This window comes from Castanea sativa, chromosome 8 (assembly GCF_040712315.1).
Source record: "Castanea sativa cultivar Marrone di Chiusa Pesio chromosome 8, ASM4071231v1".
Classification (NCBI taxonomy): domain Eukaryota; kingdom Viridiplantae; phylum Streptophyta; class Magnoliopsida; order Fagales; family Fagaceae; genus Castanea; species Castanea sativa.
This window is the reverse complement of record NC_134020.1, coordinates 37,980,951-38,003,512: the sequence shown is the minus strand read 5'-3', so window position 1 is coordinate 38,003,512 and position 22,562 is coordinate 37,980,951. Positions and strand designations below refer to the sequence as shown.

The following is a 22,562-nucleotide window of genomic DNA, read 5'->3' as shown; positions in this document are numbered from 1 at the left end:
TGAGCTTGGGGCTTACACTTATAAGGCTTTTAACTACTCACATCCTTCACTTTAATTATTTAGCCAAAAACAGGACCTATTAATTGGTAAGATAGTTTACTTTAGGTAGAACTTTATCACCTCAATTTCAAAAATAATTTTATAATTTTACATCAACTGAATTCTATTACAAATAATTTGAAGAAAATAAAAATTTTATAATTTATTTTAAATTATTCTGATATTCTATCATATGTTGTATTTAATATAATAAAAGTTAATCTTATATATTGTGTTGTGTCATTGACAAGTGATTAATATACGCATTATACGTTGTAAATTAATATACTTTTGCCATGTGGCTTATTAATTGTTATGATGATTAATTTATTATATATGTGAAATTCTATTAAAGTTTTAATTTTCAAGTGGCGGGCTAATGATTAAGATAAGATAATTTTGATTATATTAGTAATATAATTTGTTGAATCTCATATAATTCTTATTAATTTGTGTAGTGTTTGAACATAATATCAGTTCATATATAAAAATAGAAATATAATTCATAAATATCATCATAATTGAACAAATAAGGTATTAAAAAAAACTATGTTAGATGATTAAAATAAATATTGAAACTTCAAATAGTTAATTCTTTAGTAGTATTATGTTAATTAAAGTAGTAATTTAAATAAAACTAGTTAGAACTTTGGCAGTGGAGTCTGATTTATGATAGAATTAAAAATTTTAATGTACTTTATGGTGAGGTGAGAGATTCTTTTGGGATAAGAAGTCTTATTAGTTGTATAAAAGAAATGGGTAAAGATTGTCCACATGACAATAACATAAGGAAACAAAAAGAGAGAATACATTCATCGGTGCAACCATGACATGTATGAAACAATTTTTATTATATAGTAGGTGAAGTGCATGATAATAATATGCTTACATTAAATTTTGTCTCGTATATATTGTAAGAGTCAGCTGGATTTGATATAATTTTTCTATCAGCAACACAAGAAAATGGCAATTGAGTAACAAGTTTCTTAATAAATGTAAAAGAACTTCATGAAGTCTAAATTTGGACTATAGAGTATATATATTTTCTTGTAACAAGAGTCCAAAATTTAAATAAGATGAGTTTTAAGTGATATGATTTAGTCTTATGCAAATCTAAAAGAGTAGTGAGATAAGTATACAGTAGTATTTGAGTTAGTTTCAACAGTTGAATTCGCGCGTGATGTACACTTTCTTTTCATTGTAAATTGCTTTTATCCTTCCCCAACCTATTAGTTAGGAAAAGAGGCAAAACTTTCCGTAAATAGGAACCGGTAATCACCGTTAATAGTTTTATTCGTTCCCGGTTTATCCGGTAACACTTCTTTCTGTTCGCCGTCGCAACCACCACATCTGGCGGCGCATCTTACCGGCAAATTACGGTAATAAATCTAGAGAGAGAGTAAACAAAAAGAAACAAAAAAAAAAAAAGTTTCAAACAAAATTGAAAACAACGCACAATTTCTAGAGAGTGAAAGAGAGAGAGACATAAATAATTAAATACAACACCACCACGCCATTCTCTAAAAAAAAAAAAAAAACGTACATTTGGAGAGAGAAAAAGGAAAAGGAGAATAGCAAAAGAAATAAGAAATACTTGTATTACTATACAATAATATTATAATTTAATTCCTAGAGAGAGAAAGCGAGCGATTGGTAGAGAGAAAGTGAGGGATTTTTAGAGAGAGAGACAGAGATAGATTGGTATTTTTTCTCACTTTCATGTGTTGTTTGTTCGGCCTTTTGAGATTTTCTCTGTCCCGTTTTTCATTTCCTTGAGGTTCTTCAGAGAGAGAGAGAGAATTAGAGAGAGAAAGAGATAAAGAGAGAAAAGCCTCGATAACTTTCTCTTTGCTTCGAACTTTCTTTGAAAATTTGCGTGGTATTTTCTCGGACTGAAGAATCGAGGATCTGAGCTAGGGTTTTTTTTTTTTTTTTTGTCTGTGAATTCTTCGAGTTGCGAGAATCGTTGAAGGCGTAAGGGGGATTTTGATTTGAAAAGTGGATCAAAATGTTGATTAGAAATGCGAATTCGGGATAATTGTTGCTCCGATCTTGAACGTAGGGCTCGAATCGAGGGATTGAAGCAATGGATGTGGACTCGTCGTCGATGGTGCCGGAGACCGATCACGATCCCGCGGTGCAGAACCACAATACGCCGTCATCTCCAGCTGCAATGGAGAGAGAACAACTAGGCGAGCCGTCGCCGGCTCAGACTCCGGCGCAACAACCTCCGGCGCAACAACAACAGCAACAGCAGCAGCAACAGCAACAGCAACCGCAATCTCCACCGCCGGCGCAGCAGAGCCCGGTGGTGGGACCGAGGCACGCGCCGACTTATTCGGTGGTAAATGCGATTATAGAGAAGAAGGAAGACGGTCCTGGACCGAGGTGCGGTCACACGCTCACGGCAGTGGCTGCGGTCGGCGAGGAAGGCGCGCCTGGGTACATTGGACCAAGGCTGATTTTGTTCGGCGGTGCCACCGCGCTCGAGGGCAATTCTGCCGCCACCGGAACTCCTTCGTCAGCCGGAAGCGCTGGAATCCGTATGATTTCTCATTCCAATTTCCTCAGTTCGATTGTTGGCTTATAGTTAATACAAGTTCTTAAAAAGGAGCTATTTTCTACTTTTAGATTTTGGTGTAGCGTGAGGAAACCCTAATTTTCTCAGTGAGTTGAATTTATAGTAAGCCAAAGTCATTGAAGCTTCATAGTTTGGTCGTCTTGTTGATTTTTTTTGTTGTGAAAAACCCTGACTTTAACATTCTTTGGAGGGTGAACCTAGCTTTGTCTTACAGATCGTGGTTGTTCTGTTATTGGATTATAGAATATCATTTGTTACTGTTTTGAAACTTTGGTTGTTCAAGTGGTATGTGATCCCTAGTTTTGCCAGATTCCATTGAGTCATAAATTTGTGTTGATATTGTTGACCTTCAAATTGTATTGATTTTGTGACTAGATGGTATTCTCTTCTCCATAAGTGAGATATGGAGTGTTAAGGTTATTGGTTCAGTTGAATCAGTCCTCTATAGATGAGTGTTGTATTTATCTATCCAAAAAAAAAGAAAAGAAGGGGATGTTTCACGTTCACCTAGTATGTTTTGAATCCATGAACTCCCTTGCTATCTGTTCTTGCAACGGAAGGAGGCACCGATTTACTTACTTAATTTTAGAGATTTTAGGTTTTGTTATCAATTTTGGTGCAACAACACTCGAAATTATATTTTGTTTTTGACATCTAACCCTATGTTTGGATGTTGGGAGATGGAAGGGGAGGAGAGGAGGAAGGGGCTGAAATATACGAATTTAACCACACTCCAAATTATGTTATGGTTTTGACAGATGACCCTATGTTTGAATGGAGGGAGAGTGGACTATTTTCCAGTCACCTTCTGGTCTCCTCTCCTTCCCCATCTCCTTCCCCTCCAAACATACCTTTAGTAAATTTGATCCCTTTTATTGTTGAATCCCAATGAATTCATGCCAGAAATTATTGCTGTTGTTTTGAATTCCAATGAATACAAGTGGTATAGTAGGCATAGCTTGTCAGATTCTAATAATTCATTGATGTTTCTTTGTTTTTTTGTTATTATTTATGGTGCCAAGAAACCTTGTTGTTTTATCTAAGTGTTTGATTAACATATGAACCAAGTATCCTTGAAGCCAGCCTCAATATGATATGATGTATATATATAATTTACCAAGTGGAAATTCCAAATATTGGTTCGTTTTAATTCATGGATTCTTGTTTTCATGAAATTGACCCATTCTTGGATCTTTATTGAATATTAACAATTTCACTTGGATTGCAGGACTAGCAGGTGCTACAGCTGATGTGCACTGTTATGATGTATTAACAAATAAATGGTCTAGGTAAGTCTAGGAATCTCATCTCATCAGCCTATGGCTATACACAAGTGCGTTATTGGCTACAGTTAAATAGTGCGTTTCTACCCCGCTTGAACTTATTTTAGTGCTTATAATAAACCTTTTTTGCAGGATCAATCCCTTTGGAGAACCGCCTACACCAAGGGCCGCCCATGTGGCCACTGCTGTGGGAACTATGGTAGTTATTCAGGTTAGCATGCAGTATATTATCCTTTTAGTAATCATTTTGACTAAGTCACAGTTTTAGTTCTTACTGTAGACTTTCATATTTCGAAACAGGGTGGAATTGGTCCAGCGGGTTTGTCTGCTGAGGATCTTCATGTTCTTGACCTGACACAGCAACGACCGCGATGGCATAGGTAGACTCGTAATTTCGTAAATATGTGCTTCCTCATTTTTCTATATATACTCTGCAATTTATTCATTATGAATGGTTGATATCTTGTAGAGTTGTTGTTCAAGGCCCTGGACCAGGGCCACGTTATGGACATGTGATGGCTTTGGTGGGGCAAAGGTACCTCATGGCAATTGGTGGCAATGATGGTAATTCACTCCGCATTCAAGCCTCATTCTTTTTTTTTTTTTTGGTGGGGGGGGGGGGTGGTGGGGATAAACCAAATTCATACTGTGTGCATTGGTTACATAAAAAAACCAGAGATGCATATGTTGAGAGTTAATTGGACATAAACAGTATTGTTGTGTGCTTTTCAGGGAAGCGGCCTTTGGCTGATGTATGGGCACTGGACACAGCTGCCAAGCCATATGAATGGCGAAAGTTGGAACCAGAAGGAGAGGGTCCTCCTCCATGCATGTAGATCTCTCTCTCTCTCTATGAATGGGTCCAAGTACAAAGTTATAAATTGTCACATTTATATGTGATATCCAATACTTTACCTGATTTTTTATTTATTTATTTTTTTTATGAATTTTTTATTGAACCTTTGCATATAATGTTTATTTGCTGTATGTCTTGCCTTTAAAAGTGTTAACGAGCAATAAATTGCACAGGCTTGTTAAGTGAATGACCTTCATTTAGTCATTATGTTGTGACACATCTTTAGCCTTGGGTATATTACTAATTACAGTTTAAGTGATTTTCTAGGTTTTTGACTGGGATGATTTGTTATTCAGACATAATATGTCCACATTGCTAATTGTAGTTTTAGTACTAGTTAGAGACAATTGATATACCTAAGCTTTTATTTAAGTTAGCCAGACATAATATATTCACTTTACTGGTAATATAAGATATGACTGTGTTTCTAAAAACGCCTAATCTAGAAGTTGTGGTTTCTTTCCATACTTTGTGCATGTTTAGGGTCTAGGAATTTGGGCTAACTTTCTTTGGTGCCAGTGTTTTGAATAAATGGAAAGAAGGCTATTCCATGTCCTTGCATGCTGTTTCAAAATCCAGTGTTGAGTTTATAGCTACTTTGCAAAAGTTTATACTAGAATGGTCAGTGTAGTCAAAGGCGAGCCGGGCGCTCGCCTAGGCGCCTGGGCGAGGTGAGGCGCCACTAAGGCGCCTCAAAGGCTCTAAGGCGAGGCGCCTTTAGTGAGGCGCTCGCCTTTAGAGCCTAGGCGAGCAAGGTGACCGCCTTAAGCCATGAAAAAGGCGCTAAGGCAAGAGCCTCAAGTTTTTTTTTTTTAAATTTTTAAATTTAAATTTAATTTAAATTTTATTTATTTATAGAAGTTTGTTGTGAAACCTATTTTTAGACTATTAATTTCAAAAGGCATGTTATAAAACCTATTGTTAGTTAAATTAATTTACAAATTTGTTTTGTAAGACTTATTGTTATATAGAAGCTTATTGTAAAATGTATTGTTAGAACTAACTAATAGAGCCTAAACCATGTTAATCCTATATTGAAATAATTTGATAGACCTAATTTCTTCATGCTACACATTGAAAAACACTTCATTATAATATTATAATACACTAGGTACATATGATTTTAGTTCTATATGTATAATAAATATATTAAGAATTTGGCACCTCACTTTACTCGGGCTAGCGCCTTTTTGTCGCCTCACGCCTTGGGCGATACGAGGCCTTGGCGCCTTAAGGTCGCCTCTCACCTTTGACTACCTTGAGATTGGTGGAAGAGAGGAGTAGGCTGAATTGAGAATGTTCTTGTCATTCCTTTGATTGGTCTATGGTCTGAACTGGATGGCACTTCAGTTAGTGCTTCTCTTACAATTTTGTGACCTTTTAGTAGGATACAATAGGATAGCTTTTGGAAACTGCATTTAGTTTCCTGACAGATGCTCTTTGTTATAATTGTTTGTCATTTTATACTTTCAGATAACAGTTAGTCCTGGCTTGTGTTACACGTGTTTCTTGTGTCACGTGCATGCATTTTTCTATTCACAAGAGTTTCTCTTTTCCTCATTGAGGAAGCAGTGAACATTTGTCTCACTCAATAGGTTATGATATCCACACTTTTTTTAAAGTGCTTATCACTTGTTGAACATGCGAAAATGATGTTATGATTCATTAATAGCTTGTGTGCATGGTATTGATTTGAGCCCTCATTTACCCGATATGTCTGATTAGGTATGCAACTGCAAGTGCGCGCTCTGACGGTCTTCTTCTGCTTTGTGGAGGAAGGGATGCAAACAGTGTGGTGAGTCAAAAAATTCTATCTAGCATCATCTTTAAATTTTGGTATCTAGCATATCATAACTTGGCTTGGCTTGTTGTCACTCGATTGTCATTGCCTTAGACGTGATGCAGGCTGTGTGAAGCTAGTTTTTATTTATTATTTATTATTAATTTTTAAAAATTTTAATTAATTAATTAATTATTTTTTAGGATTTAGGGGTATTTTTTGTATTCATATTCATGTAATGGGCTAGGTCTTATTTTAATTTTATTATGTTACTGTGTTTTTATTCGTGTTCTCATAGTTATCTCAGAGCCTATTAAATCTGAGTTCTGTTATGGTTAGGTGTTAGTTGTTTATTTCTATTGATGTAATGTTTTCCATTCAATGAAGAATATGTTTTGCTAAAATTCCAGAAGTAATGGATCTCTGTTTGGTGGGTTTTAAAATCAGTTGTTAAATTTACTCACACATTTGTCTAGGAATACTCATTTATATCTGTAGAATTCATTCTTTTTTCAAGGCTGTTGTGTTTTAATGTTGCGTGCACAATATTGCTGAAGCTGGTTACCAAAATTCTTGTTTCTTATTTAACACTGTACTCCTTTTGTGCTTCTTAAGTTTGAAGTTTGGTTAACCTGGATTTTGTTTCTTGCTCTCATGATTACTTGCAGCCACTAGCAAGTGCATATGGACTTGCTAAACATAGGGATGGCCGATGGGAGTGGGCAATTGCCCCGGGTGTCTCACCATCTCCAAGATATCAACATGCAGCAGTGGGTTTTGGTTTTTTAAAATTTTGTTTGGTTGACTACCTGATTTATTTTTATAAGAAGATGAATCACATGACCACACATGTTTCCAGGTCTTCGTTAATGCAAGGCTTCATGTGTCTGGAGGTGCACTTGGTGGGGGACGCATGGTGGAAGACTCATCAAGTGTTGCAGGTACTTGATTTGATCTTTACATACTTTGAGTTCTGATCTGGGTATGATTGAGACAGTGGCCTTTTAAAACATAAGCCAAATATGCATTGCTAGGATTGTCAGACTTTTGTGAGCTTAGCCTGGTATAAGCTCAGCTTGTGACTAAGTTTTCCCTAAAAAATGTTGAGCCAGCTTTTTCCCCTGATAAGTAAGTATTGGCCCAAAAGGGAGGGGAAGGGGAGATTCAAACCAGTGACCTCTGCTTCATTAGGATGGTCCCCAGCTGATTGTGCTACCCCTTGTGGTAAACTCAGCTTTGCCTAGATAGAGCTCAAATAAAACTTATTGCTAGCAATTTTGTGCGTAACAGTAAGTTTTTTAGCATACTTGGCGATCCAATGGTTATATGACCATGTCTTGGTGTTTTTTTTTTTTAATGTTTTTTGTCAATTTGAATTGAACTAAGGATAGTGGCGGAGCCAGGCAGAGCCAGGATTTGATGTCATGGGGAGCAAAATTTATGAGCCACAAACACATGCTCATGAATACTTGAGGCCAACCTAAATAATAAAAAACAATTTATGTGAATAATAAGAAATATTTTAATGCCAAAAAAAAAAATTTGTTTTGTGTTTATCTGTTAAATGTTTTTTTACACAAGCATAAGTCATTTTGTGGGTTTTTTTTTTGTTTTGTTTTTTAAGTCAAGATTCCACTTACTATTTATATGAACAAGGTTGTTAATAGTTAGACTAACCTCAAGTGCAACTTCTGTGAATTCTAATGCTAATATATTAATTAATATGAACTCATAAAATAATCAAATTGTAACATTTTTAACAATATATTGTAAATATGGATGTACTTGAAATTTCATATTTCACTTTAAAACAATTTAAATTTTGGAGATTATCATGTAATCCTTCTCATATTTTATTACTTAAGAATAATAAATTATTACATTGTGAATTGTATTTTTTTTAATTATTTTTATCACTTTTGAAAGGTAATAATAATGTTTTTTTTTTTATACATTTATTTTCCTTTTATAGGTTTTGAATCTTTAAGAGACATTGATAAGAATAAGAAAGATTTTCCTTAAATGAAGTTTAACATATGAAGGAAATAATATCCTACTAATCATTTATAATAGAAAAAAAAATAGAAAGAAAATAAAAAGTCAAATTCCAATATGCATAGGGAGCAAATTCATGAACATATACATGGGTAAGGATATTGGGTGGGGCCTAGCTTCACCCTTGATTGCTAGTGGAAAAATAAAACGGTAATTTATTGAAGAGATGCTGGACACGGTTCTGTTGGTGCTTCCTTATACGTACAGGTGGGTGACACTAATTTATCTCAGCTGGGAATCTAACAGCTTCCTATTACATATTTGGAGAAAATGGAAGGGATATTGTATATGAGGTGCATCTAGAGAAAAATATACAAATTTAATTTAGAATGTTGAGGTTTCTGGCCTCTATTTTGACCTGTTCTTTACCCAATTGCGAGGATAGATCATAATGCTTTCTCTAGGACATGATAGTGAGGTTTAAGTTGGATGGATGTTCAACTCTTAGGGTTTGGAAAATTTCTGAGTAGTCATATAGGACTTAACCAGCCAAAAAACAGAATAAGAACAGTCATATTTGATTAAGTTTGCTCTTCTGTGTGCCATTGATCCTTAATTTTGTGCCCAATTGTTCTGAATTCATGCTGTTAGGTATGCTTTCCCCCTTACCTCTTGGATGTATGTTTTTCCATATCTGTCTATAATGATCAGTATTGTGTTGGTTTTAGAAATTGTTAGTTATTGTATCTAGTTCTTTCTATGTTTCCTTTTAAGATGTCATTGTTCAACTTGCTATCTTGTCGCTGTCAGGGTCTGATGGACTTGTCTTACTTTCCATGACAATCTGAAGTGATAGGTTCTATTTTGACATTTTTTTGGATAAGTAATAATAATCAAGAAAAAAGCACAAAAAGGGGTGCAACCCTAGTGCGTGGGGTGTATACTGAGAAAAAGACCAAACAAAAAGGGGAAGAAAAAGAAAAATAGATACAAAGAAGACTGAAGTTCAAGGAATCCAACAACTCTAGAAAGTCCATAGTAGAAAAGGTGGTTGATATTAAAGTCCAATCATAAAGGGTCTTCAAGAATAAGAACTTCAAATCAATCAAGTTCTGCTCTTTTCCTTCAAATTAATCTTACGCTAACTGACTTTGTGAGTTTGAAATAGAGATTTGTTGTTCAAAGTGTCTCGCTTTATTCTACTGCTGGTATTACATATAATTGTAACATCAATATATATATATATATATAAAATTATGACCCTGTGCTACCTTAAAATAGATACTAGAGGTTAAATACTTGTAGAAAAAATATTGGGAAATTCATTATAATTTTAGTTTGATTGTTACGCGTATCACCAATAGAATTGTTGCTGTTATGCTGAAGTAAGTTTATTTTTTTACTTTCTCTTTTTAAGATGATCCACCCAAAGATATCTTACAAAATTTTCATGTTCCTTCCCTTTTGCAGTGTTGGATACTGCAGCAGGTGTGTGGTGTGATACAAAATCTGTTGTTACTAGTCCTAGGACAGGAAGATACAGTGCTGATGCAGCTGGTGGAGATGCTGCAGTTGAATTGACAAGGCGTTGCAGGCATGCAGCTGCTGCAGTTGGTGACTTAATATTTATTTATGGTGGTTTACGTGGTGGTAAGAGATGAATCTAATTATTTCAAATCTTGCATCATTCTGTCTTCTAATAGCTTCGCTTAAGCTGATCATAATGTAGAAATATAAGCCACTTTAAAAGTATTGCATTAATTACTTGAGTGATGTAAAATACATTTCATCTGGTTCTTGAGGTCAATTTAAATGCTATACATATAGTGGTGGGACAAAGTCTTCTCCTCCAAACTGGGTTGGGTAAATCTCCTCCAACCGATTGCGTGACGGTTAAAGATATTGAACATTAGGCTTTTAATGAGTGAGTACCATGGTAAATAGGTTCTGCGTTGCTGAATAATTAGAATTTCACTTTTATATAGAGCACATTTTAGCAGTCTCTGATTTAGGGTGAAAATTGGAAACGGGTAGGATTGGAATATTTACAATAAAATTTTGTAAGTTTGGATAAGGAGGTTGTATTCGAGGATAATGTACCTGCATTAATGATGGGTGAGATATGGAATCAAATGGCTTTCTTTTATTCTTGGCATCAGAATGTTATCCTAACCAGATATTTCCTTAAGTGCCTATGTTCTTCTGAACCTCTTTTTCCTCTCTTTTTTTGGATAATCTAATGCTTAAGGGCTGCCCTTTGGCTAATAGGTGTTGTATGTGTTGCTGTGATAGGGAGTCGGTTAATCACCTTCTTCTTCATTGTCCTGTTACCCACTTTCTTTGGTCTTCTATGCTTCAGACCTTTGGTATTCTTTGGGTGATGCCAAGTTCGGTGGCAGGTTTGTTATCTTGCTGGCATCAGTGGATTGGGAAACACAACTCGGACATTTGGAACTTGTTTCCGGGGTGCTTAATGTGGATTGTGTGGTTGGAACGAAATCGTTGATCCTTTGAGGACAAAGGGAAGACGTTGGATGAGTTAAAGCTTTTATGCCATCGTAGTCTTTTTGAGTGGTCTCAGTGTTGGGGTTTCACTGATCGCTCCTCTTTTTGAGTTTTTGTCCTCCCTTAGCTTAGTTTCCTGATTTCTCTATGTTTGTTGTGCTGTTTGTTCCTTTTTCTGTTTGCTGTTCATCATCATGAACTTCTTGTATTCCTCTTTTTTTCTATCTTTTATAAAATTTTCCTGATTATCTATCAAAAAAAGTTTATCTTGCAAGCTTACAATATTTAGAGTTTGGTCCTCCATATAGGACTTAATACACTTTTCTGGATGGTGATATTTAAAAGCTTTTCTATTTTGGATAGTGGAGTTCACCTTGTATTTACGTGTTGGTGAGCTGATGATTGTCAAAGTTGATGATACTTAAGCAAAATGATTTGTCGTGTTTATGCTATAGGTGTGTTGCTTGATGACCTACTTGTTGCTGAAGACCTGGCTGCTGCTGAAACAACAAGTGCTGCTTCACATGCTGCAGCTGCGGCTGCTGCAGCTAATGTTCAAGCAGGGCGGTTACCTGGAAGGTTCATTGATGAAAGGACAAGGCAAACAATGCCTGAAGCAGCTCCTGATGGTTCAGTTGTGTTGGGCAATCCAGTTGCCCCTCCTATAAATGGGGACATGTATACTGATATAAGCACAGAAAATGCCATGGGATCAAGGTTGGCTAGTTATAGAATTTGTATTTGCATTGGATGTTAGTTATTGATTTGTAGCTCGTTATCTTATTTATTCAAAAAGCATTTGGATGTGGATTTTTATGCAGGAGAATAAGCAAAGGTGTTGAGTATTTGGTTGAAGCATCAGCAGCAGAAGCAGAGGCTATCAGTGCTACATTGGCCGCTGCCAAGGCACGGCAAGTTAATGGAGAGGTTGAACTGCCTGACAGAGATCGTGGGGCAGAGGCTACCCCTAGTGGGAAACAGATATCTACCTTAATTAAGCCTGATTCAACTGGATCTAATAATATTGCTCCAGCTGGAGTTCGGCTGCATCACAGAGCTGTCAGTATTAGTTTGGGATAATATTTTGAACATTATCTCAAGCCAATTTTATTATGGAAATGTACATTTGTGCCTCTGCTGATGTTTTGTTGAATGTGTTGTCAGGTTGTTGTAGCTGCAGAGACTGGTGGAGCTTTAGGTGGCATGGTCAGACAGCTCTCAATTGATCAGTTTGAAAATGAAGGCAGGCGGGTCAGTTATGGGACCCCAGAGAGTGCAACTGCTGCTAGAAAACTATTAGATCGACAAATGTCCATCAATAGTGTACCCAAAAAGGTATAATGGACCTAGTTATACACTACAATATAATTAACATTGTAAATAGATGCATATTTTTTTGATGTAGAATAATGAAGTAATAAACCTGGACCTGTGCAGCCTACCACAATTAGATGGAGAAATTACTACTATTATTTTATATGTGTACTCTTACATTTTACTCTATATGGGGTTGATGTCTCTATAAATGAGACCTGGATGGCTTTTCTTTTGTTGTTTAATCACAGGAAATAAAAATGTCCATGTCAAATTGTACAAAAAATTTCAGTTTGTATGCTAATATTTATGTTTGCAACAAGTTCGGGTTGAGTTGAGATCATCTGAATTCTACATTAAGATGTGTATCTCTTTGCAACTGCTTGGCTTTACTGGTTACTTTTACATGGCTTTTAGATTGATGTAGTATACCGATGATGTGTTGAAAATTGGAATTTCATTAATCAATAGAAAAAGAATATTTTTTTTGGTTAAGAAAAAGAATATTTTTTTTGGTTAAGAAAAAGAATATTTTTTTTGGTTAAGAAAAAATGCATGTTAAAGAAATCTTGCCTTGGAATGAACTTCCTAATTACTAATTAAATAATTTGCAACCATGATCCTCCTTGGCTTGTGGGCCCTACATTATCAAGTGGCTGAAATTTATATGCATTCCAAGATGCATGTTAATGATTACATCTCTAAGAATATATTTTTGAGTTATTTTGTTTTGCTTCCATGTTGTTTATGTTTCCTGTTGGGTATACATACGTATATCAGTCATATATATCTCCCTTTAAATTTTATTCATCAAAAAATGTCACTCCCTTTGAATTTCAAGACAGTGGGTAAGTTGCTGAATCAGTGAACTCTTCTCCCAACCGTTTTGTAGGTCAATTTATCTCGTCCTTATCTCCCACTTATGCTATTTTAAGTTATACAAGATTAATGTTCTTTGTTTTTTTTTTTTTTTTGAATAAGTTTCCTTTTTCCCATATCTTATTAGGTCATAGCAGCACTTCTAAAGCCTCGTGGCTGGAAGCCTCCAGTTCGCCGACAATTTTTTTTAGATTGCAATGAATTAGCTGATCTCTGTGACAGTGCTGAGCGGATATTTTCAAGTGAACCAAGTGTTTTACAACTCAAGGCTCCCATCAAGATATTTGGTGATTTGCATGGGCAATTTGGGGATCTCATGCGCCTTTTTGATGAATATGGATCACCTTCAACTGCAGGGGATATCGCGTAAGTTATCTGATTAGCTAAAATTCTTTTGTATCAAGCATAGTTGTTCATATGGGCCTATGAACTCTAGCCCAAATTGCACTTCCTCCCCTTTAAGAACAGGTGGAGGGTAAAGACGTGGGTTCAAGTCCCTTTGGGTGCATATGTAACTTATGGAGCATTACAGTGAACTTAGCGTCCAAATTTATGCGTATAGACTGGGTGGCAGATTAAATCCTGAGAGCTGAAATGTGACAGAAATATTTAGTTATACCTCTGTCTTCTTACTTTATACTTTGTTTTGGCACTTTCAGGGTTCCCTATGATTATAAGTTTTGTGGAAGGGAAGGTAGAATTAAGGCATATCAGGAGTAAAGGTTGGATTGAAAAAGTATCTTGGGGTTATGGGTTGTTTTAATAAAGAAGAGAAAGTTGCATGGATTTTTGGAGAGAGGAAATTTAACGGTTTTAAGAATAACAACTGTATATGATGTAGGACAAATTACGTTTAGTTGTGGTGGGTTTAGGGTAGGAAAAAAGAAGAATTAGAGAAGTTAGGGCTGTTTTGGGGGTGTGTGAACAGTAATCGTGAACAGTAACCCTAGAAAGAAAGGAAAGAAACAGCAAAGGCCAATGTGCCTATTGCTCAAAATACTCAATTTTATTAATCAACTCATTCTACTCCTTGAATACATTGATCACCCTATATATATATATAAAGACTCTTACTTGTACTAGTAGTATTAGGATTCCTAATAGTACAATGACTACTATTTAACCCTAATAAATTAAACGAAAGCCCATAAATAAAGACCCATAATTAAATAAGACTCACTAATAAAACCTATGGCCTATAACTATGGCCCATACCCAACAATTGTAAAATTTCTAAAATACCCTTGACTCAAGAATAACCAAATAAAATATAAAAACTTAATTAACGACCATGGACACTTATTCTTGGGCTTTGCCTTAGCCTTAGGGCTTCCAAAGAGAATATCTTTTCTTTAACCATGTTATGATTTCACCATCAGTATAACAGTAAGGTTAGGGGCTTGTGATCAAAGGATGGTCTTAGGAATGAGATTGTTTCAAAAAGATGGCTGGCTGTGCGTTCAAAATTGACTGTTTAGTTCTGGATATTAATAAAGGAGAAATCTTCAAATCTGAACTAGTAGAAGTCTTAAGAAGAAGAGAGAGAACCTCCAAGTTTGATGATTGGCTTGTAGCATCTTACCTTGAAGAATTTACTGGTCTCACCATCAAAATGGTGCATACTCTGCAAAATGGTTTTCATGATCAGACTTAGTTTCTGTTAAATTATATAAATTAAATTAGAAACTCCTACTTGGACAGAGAACTTTGAACTTTCTACAACTGAACAAGCCTTGGAATAATCTCAAACAAGAATAGATTAGCCAAGACTCAGATCAAGTAGGAGTCTCTAATTTAAAGGATGGGCTAAATGTGATACAAAAGAACGCAAATTAAATCTGATTAAATACCCCTTATGAAATGTTCAGTGTTTTCTAATTTAAAGAGGCTGGAGCCCTGTTAGTTGGTCATGTCCATCAAAAGCATTTCTGCATTACTCCAATACCCATTGGATTTGAAAATATTTTTGGAAGCAATCTTCATTTTATCGTGCTATTCAACATCCGCTCGTCTTTGGTCTTCACAGTCTATCAGTGCATTTATGTTTCTAAAGCAAGTCATTAGATCATGGATGTTAGCTTGTTCTTTTTATGTTTTTATCAGTAAATTTTTGGCTCATTTTTCAATAGAGTGATACTAGTTTAGCTCACTGCTTTGCATTATAGACAAGTCTATACATGGACACTTCCCATTATGCTGATTTTGTATGGTTGACTATCAGATATATCGATTATCTCTTCTTAGGAGATTATGTTGACCGAGGTCAGCATAGCCTGGAAACCATTACTCTCCTGCTTGCTTTGAAGGTAGTTTATGTGTTAATTATGTTTTTGATGCATTCCTTTCACTTTGTCTTGGAACTTGATGGTCCAAGAATTATTTAACTTATATCAATTTTGCAGGTGGAGTATCAACACAATGTACATTTAATTCGTGGGAATCATGAAGCTGCAGATATTAATGCTCTTTTTGGCTTTCGGATTGAGTGCATTGAGCGCATGGTATATATTAATTGCATTAAATAATGTCTGTACTATCTTGCATCAACTGGTTGGAGCTAACAACTTTGTAACTTGCTGAACAGGGTGAGAGAGATGGAATATGGGCATGGCATCGGATAAACCGATTGTTCAATTGGCTTCCGCTGGCAGCTCTGATTGAAAAGAAAATCATCTGTATGCATGGTGGTATTGGTCGATCTATAAATCATGTGGAACAGATTGAGAATCTTCAGCGTCCAATTACAATGGAAGCAGGCTCAATCGTGCTTATGGATTTATTGTGGTCAGTGAATGTCTAAGCTGTTTCAGTTTGGTGTGTGATAATGTTCATGAGTCTTGTTGAATCATCAATGGCATTTTAATATGCTTTTCCCTCAGGTCTGACCCAACAGAAAATGACAGTGTGGAAGGATTGCGACCTAATGCCAGAGGTCCGGGGTTAGTTACTTTTGGGGTGAGTCTTGTTTTATAGCTTCTATTGTTGTCTTTATGAAGCATACTACCTTTCAAGTATATGTTGAAAGAAGTGTCCTATGATTTATGTGTTGATATATTCCAAAATGAGAATATCTTTGAATACATTGGTTCCAACTTGTGTCAAATTTTTTAAAAGTAAAAGCATATTTAACAAGTTTGTAAGAGGCTCGAGATTAACGTCTATGTTGATAGTTCTCAAGATATGGATATCACTGGATACATTGAAGCCAATATCTGTTGATCAATTTCAATTAATTGTAGGATGTTGATACTATTAGCAAATTTTGTGGCTGTAATGGAAGTACAATAATGATTTGGGTACTAGATTCTTTATCTAGGCTGCAGTTCAATCACATAATGTAATTTTGGTGATTTTGTCTGAAAGGAGGTTCTATGTTTTCATTAATTTAATTTTATATCTTCCAATAATCATTTATTGATTCTCCCCCTTTTCATATGTAATTCTGTGATCATTTAATTCTTTAGGGAAGCTTACACACTCAGTATACATAAGGTTTCCCCTCTTCCATGATAATAAAGTGACTAAATGTTATGATGACTGTCAACCTACCACAACCCTCATCTTTTTTTTTTTTTTTTTTTTTTTTTTCGGACTTGAGACTTGCTGTGAACAAAGTGAGGTTTCTCTTCTATTTTAATAAAATTTTATTACTTATATTAGAAAATGCTTCCATTTATCTTCCCCTCTTGCCGGTTTGAGTGCTGTATTATAATTATAAACATTTAAAAATTTTAGAAATAATTTTCTCATGATAGACTTGGAGAACTATCCATTGTTTATGGTATTTTTTTACCTGTATAATCTTGGGCTTTGGTTCAGGTCATAAGCAGGTTGTGTGAATTTGAGAAAAGTCTTGAATTCTAATCTTATTAATTATTAGTTTCCATTTTTTCTTGGCTGTGTTTTTAAGTTTGTATCTGCGTGTTATGCTCATCTAAAAGGGTTTGCTGTTGCAGCCTGATCGTGTCATGGAATTCTGCAACAACAATGATCTTCAGTTGATTGTACGAGCACATGAATGTGTAATGGATGGATTTGAGCGTTTTGCCCAGGGACATTTGATTACACTTTTCTCAGCTACCAACTACTGTGGTACATTCCTGGTCTTTGTGACTATTATTGCATTTTTTAAGCTCCTTAGGTGATTTAACATTTTAAGTTTGGCCCTTGCCCCTTTCGACAGGTACTGCAAATAATGCAGGAGCAATCTTAGTTTTGGGTAGAGATTTGGTGGTGGTTCCAAAACTTATTCATCCCTTGCCACCAGCAGTTTCATCGCCAGAAAATTCGCCGGAACGTCATATAGAAGATACATGGATGCAGGTGATGCCTCTTTGTGTGTGTGTGCGTGTGTATATAGAAGGTTGGGTTCAAATTACAGTTGGTTTAACTTTTGGTAATGTTACACTATTCAATAATTTTTTTATTGGATGTTTATTTTGACAAATTTACTGTTGAATTACATTCTCCTTATACCTTTCATGCTTGCAAGATTTTAAGACGATAGATATCTCATCTATAAAATGTTAACTTGAAGGTTTTGTGTGTGTGTGTGTGTGTGTGGTTACACCGTGTGTAAGTTGATCTTTATATGTGTGCGTGCATGTTAGGTGTAAGTTATACTTGGTGTAACTTTAACAAAAATCATTCCATCACTTTATAGTTCGCATCATATTAATATTTAGTCAATTTCCACCTATGCAATTTTTGTAGAGAAATTTATGTTCTCTACATGATTTTCGTATCATGCACACTAAATTTCATATAAATTTATTCTAATTTACTACCCAATTCGTATATTCATGCATCTAGTAAATTATTTATTTATTTATATTTTGAAGAATTTATAAATGAGAGGGTTCTTAATCATTGATCATTAAGCTTGATGGGTATGGAGAAAACATATATTCTAATAATAGATTTGATGAAATACTAGCTGGTAAAGGTATTAGATGGTGTAGTATTAGTTGCAAGTTACAGACTTACAGTAGGGGTGTAAATTGAACATGTGTGTGTGTGTGTGTGTGTGTGTGTGCATGACCTAAAATTGCTACATTGTTTTGGTATTAATCCCCCCTACTCTTTTTTTGAATGAGATCAGGAGCTGAATGCTAACAGACCTCCAACACCAACTAGAGGCCGTCCTCAAGTTACAAATGATCGAGGCTCTCTTGCTTGGATATAATATATTGGTCCAAATTGTTTCCCTATGTTACTTTCAGGCGTATGCTACCACGTGGGGTTGCATTTCTGTATAGAGCATGATGACATATGACAGGAATTACCGTACTTGTGATCTTGGTTCCCTGATGAAAATTGAAGGCTTTATGAATTTTGGGTTTCTCACCACACGGTGGACCTTAGCATGAAGATGCGAGTTTGGAGAACCAGGTTGCAGGCGGCTGTAGGTTTTCTTTGATGTGCTGAAACTTGAAAATTACAATATGGGTCGAGCCCCCCTTTGTAAATTGAGCCACAGGCAGGTAGAGGTCAGTCTTGGTTGTTTCTTCCTATGGGTTGGTAGTGATGGGTATTTTTCTCATTAATTATATTATTTTTATTTCTTGTTTTAGGCCTATTATTTTTTCTCTTTTGAGAGGACACGAGGTCTTTATATGTGATGGTGAGATATATAATCTTTGTGGGCATCCGTGTATCATAGAGGTGTTGCTTTGTGTAATTTTCATCTCTGCTTTGTACAATGTAACTTCTGTGTGAAGATAAGAAACGTTTTTGCCCGCCACATGAAAAATATGAAGTTTTGGCCATAGAATGTTGTATCTTGTTTTCTATTACAAAGAATTAGAGATGTAGCTTTAGCTTTATTTATCTGTGATGTCGTAGTATTGTTTTTTCTACTCTATTCTCTCTCTCTCTCTCTCTTCAAGTTTGACAAGCAGTTTGATTTTGATTTCCACGCAAATGCAACCCTGCTCGTCAAAATGCCGGAAAACCCCTAATTTCTTCTTGTTTATTTTAAACTTCTAAAATCCCTCATCTGTTGTGGAAATAGAGAGGTCTGTGGGCTGGGAAATTAATAGTACCACGTAACAGTGATTCTGACAGGCTTGCCTCTAGGGATTTGAAATTGTGAATTAGTCCATTAGGAAAATAGGATGAGTCTTGCTCAAGTGTGGCCTTTTTTGAGAGTCCTAGTGGCACAACAAATGTCACAATTCGTTTACGTGGCGAGTTGTGATTTTGTGGCGGTGGAAGGGTGTCCCCATATGAATTCACCACCACTCTTTCACCAACTACAACTCGTTAAGACTTATTCTTTTATATGGCACAAGACTTATTCCTTTTTTGATCATGACTGCAGCTGTGATCTCGATCTGCTTGGTAGTAGTTGCAGTTCGTTTCCTTTGCTTGGGAAAGGAGTGTCTTATGTCATTTAAAATTTCATTGCACTAAATGAACAATAAAAAATGATTTTAAGTGATGTGACACCATGTATACAACAATTGCATAATGTTCTCTAATTTTACGCCAAAAAAGAAAAATTATAAAAAGGTATGCTTTAAAAGCATTCTCATGAAGTGTTTCAAATACTAAATATTTGGTATTTGGCACATCAAACACTCCAAAACCTCTTATACAAGTGTTCCAAAATGCTCAACAATTTGGCATGGATGTACAGTACCGTTTCAAATTTGAACGATACTGTTCACAAATGCCATAAAATAATTTTTTTTTTTTATTAATCTTCTCTCTCCTATCTGTCACGTTTTTTCTCCTCTCTCTTCTGCCACCTCCCTCTTCTATCTCTCTTCTCTGTCTCTCTCCATTTCCTCCCACAAATCTAACAAATCAACCACACCAAATGCATAGATCTAAAAATTAAAAACTAAATCCATAGGTCTACAAAACAACCACACCACACCAAAATCCACAGATCTACTAGGTGGCACCAACGAGCACCACTAGCAGAAACGGTAGTGGAGCTTCTGCCATGGCTGAGATGAGAGAGAGGAAAAGATTAAAAAATAAAAACTGATGTTTGGTTTTCTACTTTTTATTTTTAATTCTTGCAATGGATGGTGGTGGTTACAGAGCTGGTGGTTGTGGACTTGTGATGGTGGTGGTGGGTTTTTTTTTTTTTTTTTTTTTTTTTTTTTTTTCTGGAATTGTAGCATGAAAGAAACGGATAGATTCAGATAAAATAGAGAGAGAGAGAGAGAAAGAGAGAAACGGTCAGAAATGGAGTGAGACAAAGAAGGGAGAGGAGAGAGAAAACTTTACCGTGTAGAGAGAAAGATAAAGTTAAATAAATAAATAAATAAGTATTTTTATTGGTTTGTGTATATTATTTTAACGTGTAATCTTAAAATAGAAGATCTGGTATACTGTGTATTGTAAAAGGGCGTATTAAAATTGATAAAGTAACTTTTTGGTGCGTCAAAATGACATTTTAATAAAACACTTGATTTTTTTTTGTTGAGAAATTACACTTGATGTGAATGCTCTAATTATATTTCACTACAAAAATGTAGGTTTCTGACTATCTCATCACTATTTCAACAAGATCATGGTCATAGCTAATGTCTCTGCCATGAGAAACCATAACAGTCCCAAGAAATCTGACTGTCATTTGTAGATGGCCGATGATAAATTTTCAAACCAGGAAATAAAAATATTAGTATGTGATGACATTCTTTGCTTGCAACATCATTGAAACTTGACTTATGTACTTTTATTACCTAATTTAGGAGTAAATTTGTTCTTTTATTAATATCTATTTTAAGGAATCAAGTTATACTTATGCTGCATTCGTTTTGAAGTAAAATGATCTATGAAAAATGTTTTCCCATTTTCAAGTGTTTATTTGCATGTAAAATTTGGTCAAACTTATGAAATATTTTTGGTTGACCATAAAATGTTTTACCTTTAAAAATTTGGTAAAACATTTTTATAAAAATGCACAATGACTTCCCTTTGTTCAATCTAGTGGCTAGGTTATCGGTTTGGTCGGCTATGCAACTAGTGTCAGTAGTTTGATAGTCTGAGTCGCCACTCTGGCAAATAGTGCCGGCAATTCGGTCATTGGAGTTATCATTTCAACAACTGGTGCAGGGTACTGCGGTCGGAGCCACTCAGCCACTGCTCTGACTATTAGTGTCTGCGATTACCAAAAATACCATTCTGGCAACTAGTACTGGAGGTTTGATAATTGCAACCATCGTTCTAGCCACCGGTACTGGTGGTCTGGTTACTGGAGAAATCGCTCTGGCAACAGCTGCTGGCAATCCAGTCATTAAAGCCATCGTTTTGGCCAGTTTCAACGGTTTGATTATTGGACCTCCAGCACTGGCGGTTTCATTAATTGAGCTCCTGCTTCAGTGGTGCTATTGGTTTAGTCATCAAAGCTGCTGTTCCAACGATTGATGTTGGGTTTGGTGGCCGGAGCCACCGACAGTTTGTGTTGGCAGTTTGATCATTAAAGACACCATTCCAGCGACTAGTGTCGAATGTTGAATAATTGGAATCACTATTTTGGCCATCAGTGCTAGTGGTCACCAGAGAGACCACTTTGGCAACGGCCGTTGGCAATTCGGTCGTTAGAGCCACTATTCTTGCTACTAGTTTCAACAGTTCGATCATTGGACCTCTGGGCTAGTGGCTCTGGTAATTGAGCTACCAGTTTTGGTAGTTTGCTTGAAAACTTTTATTTGTCATAAAAAACACTTGAAAATATTTTATTGAAAATGTTTTACATGTAAAATATTTTACTTAAAAACAAATGGAGCATTAGTGTAACATCGCTTCATAGCTTTTCATTAAGTTAATATTTTGATAATTCCACTATTAGATTACATGTTTTATTTGCTTTTACCATGCATGTCAAATTTCATGTTTATTGGAGTTATTTTCTATTTAATTAATAAAATCATGTTGTGAATATAATTTCAAAGTTGAAAATAATTGAAATTTAAATATTATATGATGAGATAGTTATTATCTCCGATCATCTTGATATATTACAAACATGAAAAGTATAAACAATACAATGTAATCCAATTGTTAATTTATTAAAATACCTTTTTCATAAAAAATTATGAGGCGGTGTAACATTAAGTATAATTTTAACATGATTCTTATTTTATTCTTTTTGATATGAATTGAATTCTGAAAATATTTTAAATTTACGCATCATTTTTCATCAATCATTGTGTATGGGCCGAAGCACTGGTACTGTAATCAGAACTAGATAACAACCTAGCTTCTTAACAAAAGAAGAACGAAAATCGAACAACACGGTCCCGTAGCTCAGTTGGTTAGAGCGTTGGTCTTATGAGCCGAAGGTCGCGGGTTCGAGCCCCGCCGGGACCA

General features: G+C 35.5%; 1 protein-coding gene and 1 non-coding gene across 2 annotated transcripts; both read left to right on the top strand.

Annotated features, from left to right (window-relative positions):
- The first annotated feature begins 1,573 nt into the window (after window positions 1-1,573).
- Window positions 1,574-19,002, top strand: LOC142607163 (serine/threonine-protein phosphatase BSL3). Its single transcript, XM_075778587.1, has 21 exons — window positions 1,574-2,582; window positions 3,849-3,909; window positions 4,036-4,114; window positions 4,204-4,283; window positions 4,373-4,467; window positions 4,636-4,735; window positions 6,485-6,554; window positions 7,208-7,309; window positions 7,399-7,480; window positions 10,005-10,184; window positions 11,495-11,756; window positions 11,861-12,098; window positions 12,204-12,374; window positions 13,360-13,598; window positions 15,454-15,538; window positions 15,635-15,733; window positions 15,817-16,016; window positions 16,112-16,187; window positions 17,189-17,324; window positions 17,416-17,555; window positions 18,334-19,002. Exons 1-21 carry the CDS (start codon window positions 2,126-2,128, stop codon window positions 18,415-18,417), a joined length of 3,036 nt encoding a protein of 1,011 aa, XP_075634702.1. The 5' UTR covers window positions 1,574-2,125; the 3' UTR covers window positions 18,418-19,002.
- Window positions 19,003-22,488: 3,486 nt separating this feature from the next.
- On the top strand, window positions 22,489-22,562 carry TRNAI-UAU (transfer RNA isoleucine (anticodon UAU)). The gene has a single exon. It is a non-coding gene; the product is annotated as a tRNA-Ile (tRNA).

Coding starts and splice junctions, on each gene's coding strand:
- LOC142607163 (XM_075778587.1), top strand. CDS start 2,126: ATGGATGTGGACTCGTCGTCGATGGTGCCGGAGACCGATCACGATCCC. Junction 12,099..12,203: donor TTCGGCTGCATCACAGAGCT/GTCAGTATTAGT, acceptor ATGTGTTGTCAG/GTTGTTGTAGCTGCAGAGAC. Junction 16,188..17,188: donor CGGGGTTAGTTACTTTTGGG/GTGAGTCTTGTT, acceptor TTGCTGTTGCAG/CCTGATCGTGTCATGGAATT.